The 15389-nt window shown below is 39.4% G+C and overlaps 2 protein-coding genes across 4 annotated transcripts in view; one reads left to right on the top strand and one right to left on the bottom strand.

The window, feature by feature from the left end:
* LOC122694965 (interferon-induced very large GTPase 1-like) overlaps positions 1-15389 on the bottom strand; it is a 1416129-nt gene that overhangs the window by 1130583 nt on the left and 270157 nt on the right. The window lies entirely within an intron of this gene.
* On the top strand, positions 1688-10612 carry LOC122695262 (zinc finger protein 215-like). 3 transcript variants are annotated; one of them, XM_043904946.1, is made up of 2 exons: positions 1688-1761; positions 10017-10612. In XM_043904946.1, the coding sequence occupies exon 2, from the start codon at positions 10175-10177 to the stop codon at positions 10604-10606; it is 432 nt and encodes a 143-aa protein (XP_043760881.1). In that variant the 5' UTR covers positions 1688-1761; positions 10017-10174; the 3' UTR covers positions 10607-10612. The 3 variants fall into 3 exon arrangements, 2 of the variants coding, with proteins under 2 accessions (XP_043760881.1, XP_043760890.1); XR_006341329.1 differs by having other exon boundaries at positions 1733-1968; positions 10017-10161; XM_043904955.1 differs by lacking the exon at positions 1688-1761 and adding an exon at positions 2126-2156.

Raw genomic sequence — 15389 nt, 5'->3', positions numbered from 1 at the left:
ATGTCTGACTCTACGACCCCATGGACTGCAGCACGCCAGGCTTCCCTGTCCATCACCAACTCCCAGAGCCTACTCAAACTCATGTCCATCGAGTCGGTGATGCCATACAACGATTTAATCCTCTGTCATCCCCTTCTCCTCCCACCTTCAATCATTCCCAGCACCAGGGTCTTTTCAAATGAGGCAGTTCTTCCCATCGAGGGGCCAAAGTATTGGAGTTTCAGCTTTAGCATCAGTCCTTGCAATAAATATTCAGGACTGATTTCCTCTAGGATGAACTGGTTGGATCTCCTTGCAGTCCAAGGGACTCTCAAGAGTCTTGTCCAACACCACAGTTCAAAAGCATGAATTCTTCAACACTCAGCTTTCTTTATAGTCCAACTCTCATATCCATACATGACTACTGGAGAAAACATAGCCTTGACTAGATGGACCTTTGTTGGCAAAGTAATGTCTCTACTTTTTAATGTGTTGTCTAGGCTGGTCATAACTTTCCTTCCAAGGAGTAAGCGTCTTTTAATTTCATGGCAGCAGTCACTATCTGCAGTGATTTTGGAGCCCAAAACTATAAAGTCTGACACTGTTTCCATTGTTTCCCCATCTATTTGCCATGAAGTGATCGAATGATCTTTCTTTTCTGAATGTTGAGTTTTAAGCCAACTTTTCCACTGTCCTCTTTCACTTTCATCAAGAGGTTCTTTAGTTCTTCACTCTCTGCCATAAGGGTGGTGTCATCAGCATATCTGAGGTGGTGTCATCAGCATATCTGATATTTCTCCTGGCAGTCTTGGTTCCAGCTTGTGCTTCTTCCAGCCCACCGTTTCTCATGAGGTACTCTGCATATAAGTGAAATAAGCAGGGTGACAATATACAGCCTTGACATACTCCTTTTCCTATTTGGAACCAGTCTGTTGTTCCATGTCCAGTTCTAACTGTTGCTTCCTGACCTGCATATAGGTAAAGTCTAGACTGGGTGTATCTAATTGGTTAAGTCCTAACTTCAATGCAGACAAAGGCAGTTAATATCAGATGTATTCAATTTCTAGGGACAGAGATAGGCTCTAACTCTCCACAACACCGAACAGAAGACTAATTATAGAAGTGAAAGTGAAAGTGAAATTCGCTCAGTAGTGTCTGACTCTTTGCGACCCCATGGACTGTAGCCTACGAGGATCCTCAGTCCATGAGATTTTCCAGGCAAGAATACTGGAGTGGGTTGCCATTTCCTTCTCCAGGGTATCTTCCCGACCCAGGGATCGAACCCAGGTCTCCCGTATTGTAGGCAGACGCTTTACCGTCTGAGCTACCAGGGAAGCCCAAACTATAATTATAGAGAGGTTATTCAAATGATCAGAAGCCTAAAACTAACAAATAGCCCATGAAACTAAATCTTACCCCTTCTCATATCTTGAGTATATACAAATTCCTGTCTGCTTTTTGACTCCAGGAGAAAGGGGAGATGGGTAGGTGGGGCAGTGAAAATGTGTAAGAAAGATTTCGGCCAGTTTTAGATGTAGATGGAGGAAGCCACAGAAGTTTGACAAGAAGTTTTCCTACCTACCCTATGGGTGGTCCTCGGTTCTAGGCATTAGAGTTGGGCTCAAGTCTACAAAGTGGGAGGGGCCTGGGAAAGGGGCGGGTCTGGGAGAGGCCCCACCCCCTGGTCAACTGTACAAACGTGGGCCGCGGGTGCTGCTGGGGGCTCCAGCCAAGCCTGGTGAGCGTGCGCAGGTGTGTCGGCCTGCTTCTGGAATTTAAGAGGTACGGAACCGGCGCCGGCGAGTAAGGGTCAAGTGTGACCCACGGTACTTCAGTTTTGGAGTGATTACCGACGCAAGCTCCCTTCCCCTACCGGGCCGGCGACTTGTGCGGCTCCTCTGAACTGGCTCCTGGGTGTGACTGAACTCAGCCCTGGCTGGGAGCGGGACTTGCAGGCATCACGCGGCTCAGCGGGCAGTGAGGAGGCGGGTGAGTGGAATTGGGAATCCGGCTAGAGGGCACCCACGCGGAGCGCACGGGCCTCCTCGGCTTGTTTGCAGTTGCCGGGATTCCAGCTCTGCGCTCTGCAGTTTCTGCTGGAGGCGCTGGAGGAGGGCGCGACCTGACAAGGGTGGAGGCCTGGGCTGTGGAAGGAAGTCAGCGCTGGGAGAGGAGAAGTAAGCAGGGCATGGGTGGGAAACCGCAAGGCTAGGTTCCACGTCCAGATCCCCTGTCTCCCCTTCAATTCTGCGATGCGGGTGGTCTCCAGGCGCTTACCCTGGTAAATATATCTTGCCCAGCTTGATTTTGGAGTGACTCGTGGATTCCAGATCAAGTGTGATTGGATCGATTAACTGGAAAAGAAAATGGGGAAAAATTCATTTCAACTTGCCTTGCTTTCTCAGTCATTCCTGGACACGCGCTAAAAGTAACTTAGTAATTTTATATTTAGTAGTAAATATAGTGAGTAATTTATTAACTTCTAATCTATAAATCCATATTTTTTGTTGATTTTTCTCACTTTGAGTTGACTGTGTAATTCGTCTCATTCCTGTTTGTTTATATATGTAAGGCTTCGCCATTGCCTAACAGTAGAACTGGAGCTGTGCTATGTAGATTCTGTGCAGTGTTTGAAGTGTTTTTAATTTGAGTTGTGTTTTAGAAGCAAAAGTTAAGTTTCAAAGTAGTTGAGACTGTTTTTTCTATTTCTACTTGGTGTTAAGATCTAGTCTTCATTCTGGTAATAAACGTGGTTTGGACAACTTCTGTTTACTTTTTGTTTATTGAAGAAGTTTTTGGTACCTTAATAAAGTAGTGGCTTTTGTAAGCATTCTCTTTATTCAGATGCTTATTGACACACTGCTTTATGCTCCTTTTTACAAGCTAATCTCGGAGGTGAAAGAGTCTCCTTACCTGAAGGTGAAAGTTTCTCCTTACCTCGGGGTATTGCTCGCCTATGACGAATTCGATTAAAAACAACCCTTCTTACAGATACTACCTATTCCCCGTAATTAGCGTCTGTTCCAGTTACTGGATGCTGTAAACTCATTTGAACTGGTGTCAGCTGGCTATTTAATCTAACTCTCCAAATTCCTGTCACCTGCGCCTTACTGGGAGAAGGCAATGGCACCCCACTCCAGTACTCTTGCCTGGAGAATCCCATGGAGGGAGGAGCCTGGTGGGCTGCAGTCCATGGGGTCGCGAAGAGTCGGACACGACTGAACGACTTCACTTTCACTTTTCACTTTCATGCATTGGAGAAGGAAATGGCGCCCCACTCCAGTACTCTTGCCTGGAGAATCCCAGGGACAGCGGAGTCTGGTGGGCTGCCCTCTATGGGATCGCACAGAGTCGGACACGACTGAAGCGACTTAGCAGCAGCAGCAGCGCCTTACTGAGCCCGTCCTTCAGAGGTCCTGGCTTAGCGCCTTAACCCCTCATCCTGAGCTACACCATCGTCCTTAAAGGTGTCTGTTTAGTACTTTAGAGTTTAAACTTCAACAGTTCTTGACTCCATTGCTTGAGTCCATTGCTCCTCCCTTAAACAGACCACTTAAGCTCTTCGCAGTCACCTCGGTACCTTGGTCCGTTTATCATCCAGACTGTTCCTCCTCTGAAATCTTTAAGAGCCAGCATGTCATCCTGAACATCTCTAACCTGGCCTCGTAGCTCTATAATTATTTATACTGAGTAATTTATTAATTTTTTAATCTATAAATCCCTAGTGTATTTTGATGCTTTTTCTCTCTTTGAGTTGAATGTGTAGTTCATCTCATTCTTGTTTAATTATATATGTAAAGCTTCACTATTTCCTAACAGTAGAACTTGAGCTGTGCTATATAGATTTTGAAATGCAGTGTTTGAAGTGTTTTTAATTTGAGTTGTGTTTTAGAAGCAAAAGTTAAATTTCAAAGTAGTTGAGATTGTTTTCTCTATTTCTACATGGTGTTAAGAGCTAGTTTTCATTCTGATAATAAATGTAGTTTGTACAACTTTTGTTTACCTTTTGTTTATTGAAGAGTTTTGGTACCTTAATAAGTAGTGGCTTTTTTAAGCATTCTCATAAGTGCTTGAATAGAAATGACATTCTATCTGGTTTTGTATGTCAAAGTAAGCATATTCATGTCCACTGTGCTGTTAATTTTAGTTTGCTTTATTTGGTAAGGACTGAAAAAAGTTGTCTTAGTCTCCTATTTATATTGTGCTATTATTGATCACATCTCTTGTTTTCTGAAAGTTTTGCTCTAAATATATTTCACTTACGTGATCTGATACAGAGAGTAGTAGTCATAATGTCGTGAGTTGTGCCTTCAGTCATTTAAAAGTTTCCTCCTTGTCTAATGTCATTCATTTGTGCTTTCAATTCAATATATATCTTAATTCAGTTTATCCCTGCTTATTTTATTGTTTACATTTGCTTGTTATTTTTTTAATCATCCCTTTAAGCTTTGGAGTTCTTTTGGATGTCTCTTGAGTTTTTACATAATTGAGTTAAATTTTTGCTCAGTGCATTTATCATTACAATGGATATTCTTGTTTGTTAAATCTACTTTTTTTTTTTAATGCTCTCTTGGTTTTTGTTTTTAACATGTGATCTGTGAACTGTTTCTTCTTTTTTCTCCTTGTATATTATTAATTCTTAAAGTATCTGGGCCCATAGTTCATTCTTCTGCTGAAACTCAGTGAGTGATACCTCTTCAGCACTTGGAACTTCTTTTTTTTTTTTTTTTAATAAACCCATACATTCCTAAAGTTTGGAGAAGGTTTGTGTTGGATCTCAGAATCTTTCCTCAGTTGGTCCACTTTGCCCAGTGTCCCCATTTAATGGGGATCTTAATGAGTATATAAATGGTTTCAAATATTTCTACAAGACAGTGAAAATATGGTTTAAAGAAACAATTTAGCAAAGGCCACCACTTAGAATATGCTAGGAGGTGACCACAGTGAAGGTGGAAACCCATCTGCCTCTGTGACTCTTAAGCTGTTTCAATAGAGCAGACAAGCCAAGTCAAATAGAAAATAGGGATTGAGTGAAGGGTTACATGTGAAACATCTATTCCAGTTATCTCCCCAAACTCCCAGCCCTCTTTCCACATGCACAGAGAAGCAGTTTAGCTCCAGCACCTTCCTCCCACAAAAAGTTCTTTCCTAAATAAATTGAATAAACCATCTGAGGAAAATGAAGACTTTTAGCTTTGGTGTTGACATTTTTTATAGTGAAACCTTTTCATTTTGTTGTGTAGGGAGCCCATAGCTTGACAGCCAGCTCCTCCTCTCACCCTAAGTCTAAGCTTGCCAATGTGTATGTCTCACTGATATTCACATCAGTTCAGTTTAGTTCAGTTGCCTAGCTGTGTCTGACTCTTTGCGACCCCATGGACTGCCGCATGCCAGGCCTCGCTGTCCATCACCAACTCCCAGAGTTTACTCAAACTCATGTCCATTGAGTCGGTGATGCCATCCAACCATCTCATCCTCTGTCATCCCCTTCTCCTCCTGCCTTCAATCTTTCCCAGCATCAGGGTCTTTTCAAATGAGTCGGTTCTTTGCATCAGGTGGCCAAACTATTGACCAAAGTATTCGGCTTCAACATCAGTCCATCCAATGAATATTCAGGACTGATTTCCTTGAGGATTGACTGGTTGGATCTCCTTGCTGTCCAAGGGACTCTCAAGAGTCTTCTCCAACACCACAGTTCAAAAGCATCAATTCTTCGGCACTCAGCTTTCTTTATGGTCCAACTCTTTCATCCATACACAATTCTTAGAAAAACCATAGCTTTGACTAGACAGATCTTTGTTGGCAAAGTAATATCTCTGCTTTTTAATATGCTATCTAGGTTGGTCATAACTTTTCTTCCAAGGAGCAAGCGTCTTTTAATTTCAAGGCTGCAGTCACCATCTGCAGTGATTTTGGAGCCCCCCTAAAATAAAGTCTGTCATTGTTTCCATTGTTTCCCCATGTATTTACCATGAAGTGATGGGACCAGATGCCATGATCTTAGTTTTCAGAATGTTGAGTTTTAAGCCAACTTTTTCACTCTTCTTTTTCACTTTCTTCAAGAGGCTCTTTAGTTCTTCTTCACATACTGCCATAAGGGCGATATCATCTGCATATCTGAGGTTATTGATATTTCTTGTGGCAATCTTGATTACAGCTTGTGCCTTATCCAACCCGGTGTTTCTCATGATATACTCTTCATTTAAGTTAAATAAGCAGGGTGACAAGATATTCACATAACTCTTGGTAAGTCTCCCATTCAGGGCAAATACCCATTAGGAAACCAGTCTACTGATACAGAAGAAGTAGAAATTCATATGACAATCTAGAATAATCAACCTAACACTTGATTCTTAAATATGAGCAGAAAACTGGGGAACACTCGATGTCTAAAAGCCACGATGATTAAAAACCTTGATCACAGAATCAAAAGGAATTTAGGAAACAGGAAAATCTTCAGAGAAATTTGAAATTATATTTTAACTTTACAAGCATGATGCTATGGGAAGAGAACCATCAGTAAGGAATAAATTTAAAGTTTATAAATTTATGAATTTAAATTTTATAAATTTAAAGTGACTAGTAGAAACATTTTTTGTTTCTTCATAAAAATAAATTCTTCAAAGTCAAGTGAAAGAAATCCCCCATAACTCAAAGAAAAAAACATAAAAGTTTTCATCAGTTTTCAAAAAAAAAAAAAAACACTTCTGTGGAGTAAATCTGGGCATAGAAATTAAGGTAAGGTAGAAAATGGTTGATTTTTTTCGTAGAAGTTCTCATGTGCCATTTGATTGTTTTTCCTTTTGCCATGTGCATGGATCATTTAGATTTGAAATTTTTTTCCCTATGATTTTATTTTTTACCATAAAATTTTTTTCTCTCTTTTCCTCCATATTTTGGGAGACACTTTTAGGCTTTTCTGTCATATCATTGGTTCAATGAAGTGTTACTCCTGCTTTCTACTTCTTTCAACCAAGATTTTAAGTCTGCTAATCTACCTTGATACTTACTTTTACCTCATTCCTGTTTTACCAACAGGATTTTTAATTCTCTTTGGTTACAATACATCCTTTTGAATCTGTAGACATCAGGCAAGTATCTTATTTTTTTAATAAAGATTGTGTTTTAAAACAATTTTACATTTACAGAAAAGTACAGTTTCCATATACCCAAACCATTTCCTCTATTAGTGACAAATTAGTATGGTACACCTATTTCAATTAATGAGATAATGAAATACTATTTAATTAATTATATTTCAATTAATGAAATAATATTGATACATTAATTGAAGCCCATATTCTATTCATTTTTCTTTAGTTTTTACCTAATATCTTTTTTCCGATCCGTGGTCCCAGCCAGGATGCCATATTTTGTTTATTTGTTTTATATCCTTAAGCTCCTTGGCTATAACAGTTTCTCAAACTTGCCTTTAATGACCTTTACAATTTTGAGGAGTATAGGTCAGGTATTTTAAAGGAAGCCCGTTTTTAGAATTTGTCTGATTATTTTTCTCATGATTAAATTGGAGTTATGGGTTTAGATAAGGGAGATCACAGAGAGAAAAGTGCTATTTCCACCACATTGTCTCAAGGGAACATACTATCAATGTGACTTACCACTATTGATATTACCCTTCCATCATCACCTGGTTGAAGTAGCATTTGTGAGGTTTCTCCTGTGTGTGTGTGTGTGTGTGTGTATGTGGGTGTGTGTTAGTTGCTCAGTCATGTCTGATTGTTTGCAACCCCGGAGACTATAGCCCACCAGGCTCCTCTGTCCATGGAATTCTCCAGGCAAGAATGGAGAATGGAGTGGGTAGTGATTCCCTTCTCCAGGGGATTTTTCTGACCCAGGGATCGAACACAGGTCGCCTGCGTTGCAGGCAGATTCTTTACCATCTGAGCCATCAGGGAAGCCCTTTCTCCACTATAAATGCACTTTTCTTCCTCTCCATAGTGTACTCATTTGGAAGGAAATCACTACAAAGAGCCCACACTCAATGGAGAGTTATGCCCTACCTCCTGAAGGGCTGAGTATGTAAATATTTGGAATTCTTCTCATGGGAGATTTGGGTATTCTTCCACATTTATTGATTGATTCAGTCATGTATATCAGTGTGGCTTAAGGGTATTTATTTTATGGTTTGGGTTATAATCCAGTATTACCTCATTCAGTTGTTCATGCTGCTCCAGCTTTGACCATTGGGAGCTCTTTCACTTAGCTTCTGTGTGCCTTTGACACGCCCCAGTAAATGTGTTTTGTTTTGTTTCTGAGCATTTCTTTACTTTCTGGCACTTTAAGATGTGCCAGGCTCATCTTATGTATTTCCTATCCCAGTCCTCAAATCATCCATTTGTCCATGGAACCCTGATTCCTTTTATTGAAGAATGGTTTTAGAAACCAATATCTGGGAGCTAGGTGTTCCTTCTATGCCTACTCTGATGGCAGAGCAAGGAAATGTATGTGTGTATACTAACCCCTATATATTCATATATCTGTAAATATTTCTGTATGTAACCTTCTTTACCTGTATTAAGCGAAACAAGTTCATACTGATATCTCCAGCTCTAATTCGTTACCACATGGATCGTTTGGCCTCCTTCCCTTGGTTATGTGTAAACTCCCACTCAAACACTGAGAAACCTGGCTCTCAGAAACTGCATGCCATTTACTTATTATTCAGTTCCAGCACAAGTGTATATCAGTATCAGAATTGTTCACTTCTACCTTCATGGAAAATAACTATTAACTGGAGCATGTTTTCTTTTGCCTTTAGTCTTATGGATTCTGCTTATTTCCAAACTCCTTTTTTCTTTCCTGGAATGTCGTGTTCTAAGATGTTTCCTTGTCCTCTCTAGCATTCTGTATTTTTCCTTCTATCGCTCTCTCATTTCAAAGGCCTTCGTATATCCTTCCCCTACTTTGTTTATTAATCCTTACTTGACTGTTGATTGATCTATTCAGTTGGGCATTGCCAGTAAATGAGGTCAGGAAATAATTTTATGCATAAACTTTTGGCCAGATTGTAAGGTATACTTATAGGCAGACACATCTGTGTTGTGTATGATAATATATGATAATCTATTGAGAGCTTACTATCTGCCGAGAAGTGAGGTGAGTGTTCTCTTAATCCCTATAATTCAATCAGACAGATTTTGTTACATGCATTTACAGTTGAGAAAACTCAGACTTTGGCTAAATAATTTGCTCAAGTTCATACATGTAGTAATTAGTACAGTCTGGATTTAACCTCATGTCTACGACTCCAGAGTGTGTACTCTTAGCCACTATATATTGACTATATCAGGGTTTCTTAGCTTCAGAATTATTGACATTTGGGGCTGGATAGTTATTTTTTATAAGGGGATTAATGTGCACTGCAGGGTGTTTAGCAGCTTCCCTGCTGTAGCCACTAGATGCCTGTAACAGCCCCACTTGTGACAACCAGAACTGTCTGCAGGCATTGCCAGATTTTCTGTGTTGGCAGAATTGCACCTGAGAACCACTGGCCTAGCGGCTTACAATAAACATGACTCCTGAATGGTAAATTGCATCTGGACTGGGAGAACTGTAAACCAGATGGAAAGTTGGATCTGAACTTCTCTGACTGCAGTGACTCTTATAATCGGGCATGCTCTTTTGGGGAGCTCTGACAGCTTCACTTGTAGAGTTGTTAGATATTGGTCCTGTGGAAGGAACCTTCCAATCAAGATGCTTTCTGCCCAACCTACATGGGTCACATTGCCTGCACTTGAGCTATACTCTGTGAGAACTCCCACTGAAGAAGAATTCTAGTTCCTCAGTCCTCTGCTAGCAAGCTTTGTTTTCTGTCTAGTAGCCTTCTTAGTAGCTTGTGCCAAATATGACTTTTGGTAGACTTGTAAGTCTTGAATATTGGGTTGAGCCTAAGATCATCCTGTTGCACATTGCAGACTGGTTCATAGCAAATCCTAACAAATGAAAGCTTTTAATTATTATAGTTTGGGGATATACTTTTTGACCTAGATCTCATTTGTGTCTTTTTTTTTTTTCAGTTTCTCAGTTACCTGAATATTGGCTGTGTGTCTGAAGCTCCTGGAACTTTTCTCACTGCATATAAACATTATACACAAGTGCTTAGCCCCAGCCTGAGAATTATTGGAATCTTCTGGTAAGACAAATTTGAACTGCAGGGGGAGTCCTGTGGAGGAAGATGCATCCTTTGAGCAAGCTGATGACTATCTCAAAACCTCATAACCTGGCTCATGAACAAAGTGAGGTCCTGAGAGCAAATACGTCTTGGCATCAGGAAACCATCCCAGTCATGGAGACAGATGACTGTGAGGCCTCTCGTCAGAAATTCAGTCATTTCCAGTATTTGGAAGTGTCTGGGCCTCGTGAAGCCCTGAGCCAACTCTGGGAGCTCAGTCTTCAGTGGCTGAGACCAGAAATTCATACAAAGAAGCAGATTCTAGAGTTATTGGTGCTGGAGCAGTTCCTGACAATTCTCCCTGAAGAAGTCAGGACTTGGGTGAATTTACAACATCCGAAGAATAGCAAAGAAGTGGTGAGCCTCATACAGGATGTGATTGATATGCTTGAAGATGAAGGTGAGAATATAGAAAATTGGAGGTGGAATAGCTGATCCTCTCCCATATAAGGAAAAATTATCTTAAAATTTTTTATTTGTGTATAGTTGATGTACAATATTATATAAGTTGGAGGTTTATGATATGTTATTGTGTAGTCCCTAAGTTGTGTCTGACTCTTTGCAACCCTGTGGACTGCAGCATGCCAGGCTCCCCTGACCATTACTGTCTCCCTGAGTTTGCTCAAACTATGTCCATTGAGTTGATGATACCATCCAACCATCTCATTCTCTCTCACTCCCTTCTCTTCCTGCCCTCAATGTTTCCCAGCATCAGGGTCTTTTCCAGTGAGTCCACTTTTTGCATCAGGTGGCCAAAGTATTGGAGCTTCAACTTCAGTATCAGTCCTTCCAATATAGTGATTCACAAGTTTATAAGATTATACTCCATTTATAGTCATTATAAAATATTGGCTATATTCCTTCTATTGTATAATATATCATTGTAGCTTATTTTATATATAATAGTTTTTACCTATTAATTCTCTACCCCTTTATTGCCTCTCCCCTATTCCCTCTTCCCACTGGTAACCACTAGTTTGTGAGTCTGTTTCTCTTTTGTTATATTCAGTAGTTTGTTGTATTTTTTTTCCATTTATTTTTATTAGTTGGAGGCTAATTAGTTTACAATATTGTAGTGGTTTTTGCCATACATTGACATGAATCAGCCATGGATTTACATGTATTCCCCATCCCGATCCCCCCTCCCACCTCCCTCCCCACCCCATCCCTCTCGGTCTTCCCAGTGCACCAGCCCTGAGCACTTGTCTCATGCATCCAGCCTGGGCTGGTGATCTGTTTCACCATTGATAATATACATGTTTCGATGCTGTTCTCTCAAAACATCCCACCCTCGCCTTCTCCCACAGAGTCCAAAAGTCTGTTCTGTACATCTGTGTCTCTTTTTCTGGTTTGCATATAGGGTTATTGTTACCATCTTTCTAAATTCCATATGTATGTGTTAGTATACTGTACTGATCTTTATCTTTCTGGCTTACTTTACTCTGTATAACAGGCTACAGTTTCATCCATCTCATTAGGACTGGTTCAAATGAATTCTTTTTAATGACTGAGTAATATTCCATGATGTATATGTACCACAGCTTCCTTATCCATTCGTCTGCTGACGGGCATCTAGGTTGCTTCCATTTCCTGGCTATTATAAACAGTGCTGCGATGAACATTGAGGTGCACGTGTCTCTTTCAGATCTGGTTTCCTCGGTGTGTATGCCCAGAAGTGGGATTACTGGGTCATATGGCAGTTCTATTTCCAGTTTTTTAAGACATCTCCACACTGTTCTCCACAGCGGCTGTACTAGTTTGCATTCCCACCAACAGTGTAAGAGGGTTCCCTTTTCTCCACACCCTCTCCAGCATTTATTGCTTGTTGACTTTTGGATAGCAGCCATCCTGACTGGCGTGTAATGGTATCTCACTGTGGTTTTGATTTGCATTTCTCTGATAATGAGTGATGTTGAGCATCTTTTCATATGTTTGTTAGCAATCTATATGTCTTCTTTGGAGAAATGTCTTTAGTTTCTTGGCCCATTTTTTGAATGGGTCATTTATTTTTCTGGAATTGAGCTGCAGGAGTTGCTTGTATATTTTTGAGATTAATCCTTTGTCTGTTTCTTCATTTGCTATTATTTTCTCCCAATCTGAGGGCTGTCTTTTCACCTTACTTATAGTTTCCTTTGTTGTGCAAAGGCTTTTAAGTTTCATTAGGTCCCATTTGTTTAGTTTTGCTTTTATTTCAAATATTCTGGGAGGTGGGTCATAGAGGATCCTGTTGTGATTTATGTCGGAGAGTGATTTGCCTGTGTTGTCCTCTAGGAGTTTTATAGTTTCTGGTCTTACATTTAGATCTTTAATCCATTTTGAGTTTATTTTTGTGTATGGTGTTAGAAAGTGTTCTAGTTTCATTCTTTTACAAGTGGTTGACCAGTTTTCCCAGCACCACTTGTTAAAGAGGTTGTCTTTTTTCCATTGTATATCCTTGCCTCCTTTGTCAAAGATAAGGTGTCCATAGGTTCGTGGATTTATCTCTGGGCTTTCTATTCTGTTCCGTTGATCTATATATCTGTCTTTGTGCCAGTACCATACTGTCTTGATGACTGTGGCTTTGTAGTAGAGTCTGAAGTCAGGCAGGTTGATTCCTCCAGTTCCATTCTTCTTTCTCAAGATTACTTTGGCTATTCGAGGTTTTTTGTATTTCCATACAAATTATGAAATTATTTGTTCTAGTTCTGTGAAAAATACCGTTGGTAGCTTGATAGGGATTGCATTGAATCTATAGATTGCTTTGGGTAGTATAGTCATTTTGACAATATTGATTCTTCCAATCCATGAACACGGTATATTTCTCCATCTGTTTGTGTCCTCTTTGATTTCTTTCATCAGTGTTTTATAGTTTTCTATGTATAGGTCTTTTGTTTCTTTAGGTAGATATACTCCTAAGTATTTTATTCTTTTTGTTGCAGTCATGAATGGTATTGTTTCCTTAATTTCTCTTTCTGTTTTCCCATTGTTAGTATATAGGAATGCAAGGGATTTCTGTGTGTTAATTTTATATCCTGCAACTTTACTATATTCACTGATTAGCTCTAGTAATTTTCTGGTAGAATCTTCAGGGTTTTCTATGTAGAGGATCATGTCATCTGCAAAGTGAGATTTTCACTTCTTTTCCTATCTGGTTTCCTTTTACTTCTTTTTCTGCTCTGACTGCTGTGGCCAACACTTCCAAAACTATGTTGAGTAGTAGTGGTGAGGGTGGGCACCCTGGTCTTGTTCCTGATTTTAGGGGAAATGCTTTCAACTTTTCACCATTGAGGGTAATGCTTGCTGTGGGTTTGTCATATATAGCTTTTATTATGCTGAGGTATGTTCCTTCTATTCCTGCTTTCTGGAAAGTTTTAATCATAAATGGATGTTGAATTTTGTCAAAGGCTTTTTCTGCATCTATTGAGATAATCATATGGTTTTTTATCTTTCAAATTGTTAATGTGGTTTATTACATTGATTGATTTGTGGATATTAAAGAATCTTTGCATTCCTGGGATAAAGCCCACTTGGTCATGGTGTATGATTTTTTTAATATGTTGTTGGATTCTGTTTGCTAGAATTTTGTTAAGGATTTTTACATCTATGTTCCTCAGTGATATTGGCCTGTAGTTTTCTTTTTTTGTGGCATCTTTGTCTGGTTTTGGAATTAGGGTGATGGTGGCCTCATAGGATGAGTTTGGAAGCTTACCTTCATCTGCAATTTTCTGGAAGAGTTTGAGTAAGATAGGTGTTAGCTCCTCTCTAAATTTTTGGTAGAATTCAGCTGTGAAGCCATCTGGTCCTGGGATTTTGTTTGCTGGAAGATTTTTGATTACAGTTTTGATTTCCTTGCTTGTGATGGGTCTGTTAAGATCTTCTATTTCTTCCTGGTTTAGTTTTGGAAAGTTATACTTTTCTAAGAATTTGTCCATTTCTGCCAAGTTGTCCATTTTATTGGCATAGAGATTCTGGTAGAGCCTCTTATGATCCTTTGTATTTCAGTGTTGTCTGTTGTGATCCCTCCATTTTCATTTCTAATTTTGTTAATTTGGTTCTTCTCCCTTTGTTTCTTAATGAGTCTTGCTAATGGTTTGTCAATTTTGTTTCTTTTTTCAAAACACCAGCTTTTAGCTTTGTTGATTTTTGCTATGGTCTCTTTAGTTTCTTTTGTATTTATTTCTGCTCTAATTTTTAAGATTTCTTTCCTTCTACTAACCCTGGAGTTCTTCATTTCTTCCTTCTCTAGTTGCTTTAGGTGTAGAGTTAGGTTATTTATTTGACTTTTTTCTTATTTCTTGAGGTAAGCCTGTAATGCTATGAACCTTCCCCTTAGCACTGGTTTTACAGTGTCCCATAGGTTTTGGGTTGTTGCGTTTTCATTTTCATTCATTTATATGCATATTTTGATTTCTTCTATGATTTGTTGGTTATTCAGAAGCATGTTATTTAGCCTCCATATGTTTGAATTTTTAATAGTTTTTTTCCTGTAATTGAGATCTAATCTTACTGCACTGTGGTCAGAGAAGATGACTGTATGATGTCAATTTTTTTGAATTTCCCAAGGCTAGATTTATGGCCCAGGATGTGATCTATTCTGGAGACGGTTCTGTGTGCACTTGAAAAAAAGGTGAAATTGATTGTTTCAGGGTGAAATGTCCTATAGATATCAATTAGGTCTAGCTGGTCCATTGTGTCATTTAAAGTTTGTGTTTCCTTGTTAATTTTCTGTTTAGTTGATCTATCCATAGTTGTGAGTGGGGTATTAAAGTCTCCCACTATTATTGTGTTAGTGTTAATTTCTCCTTTCATACTCGTTAGCATTTGACTTACATATTGCAGTGCTCATATGTTGGGTGCGTATATATTTATAATTGTTATATCTTCTTCTTGGATTGATCCTTTGATCATTAAGTAGTGTCCTTCTTTGTCTCTTTTCACAGCCTTTATTTTAGTCTATTTTATGTGATATGAGTATTGCGACTCCTGCTTTCTTTTGGTCTCCGTTTGCGTGAAATATTTTTTTCCAGCCCTTAACTTTCAGTCTGTATGTGTCCCTTGTTTTGAGGTGGGTCTCTTGTAGACAACATATATAGGGGGTCTTGTTTTTGTACCCATTCAGCCAGTCTTTGTCTTTTGGTTGGGGCATTCAACCCATTTACATTTAAGGTAATTATTGATAGGTATGGTCCCGTTGCCATTTACTTTGTTGTTCTGGGTTTGTGTTTATACAACCTTTCTG

Source organism: Cervus elaphus, chromosome 1 (genome assembly GCF_910594005.1).
Source record: "Cervus elaphus chromosome 1, mCerEla1.1, whole genome shotgun sequence".
Lineage (NCBI taxonomy): Eukaryota > Metazoa > Chordata > Mammalia > Artiodactyla > Cervidae > Cervus > Cervus elaphus.
This window is presented reverse-complemented; position numbering and strand designations above follow the sequence as displayed.

Coding starts and splice junctions, on each gene's coding strand:
- LOC122695262 (XM_043904946.1), top strand. CDS start 10,175: ATGCATCCTTTGAGCAAGCTGATGACTATCTCAAAACCTCATAACCTG.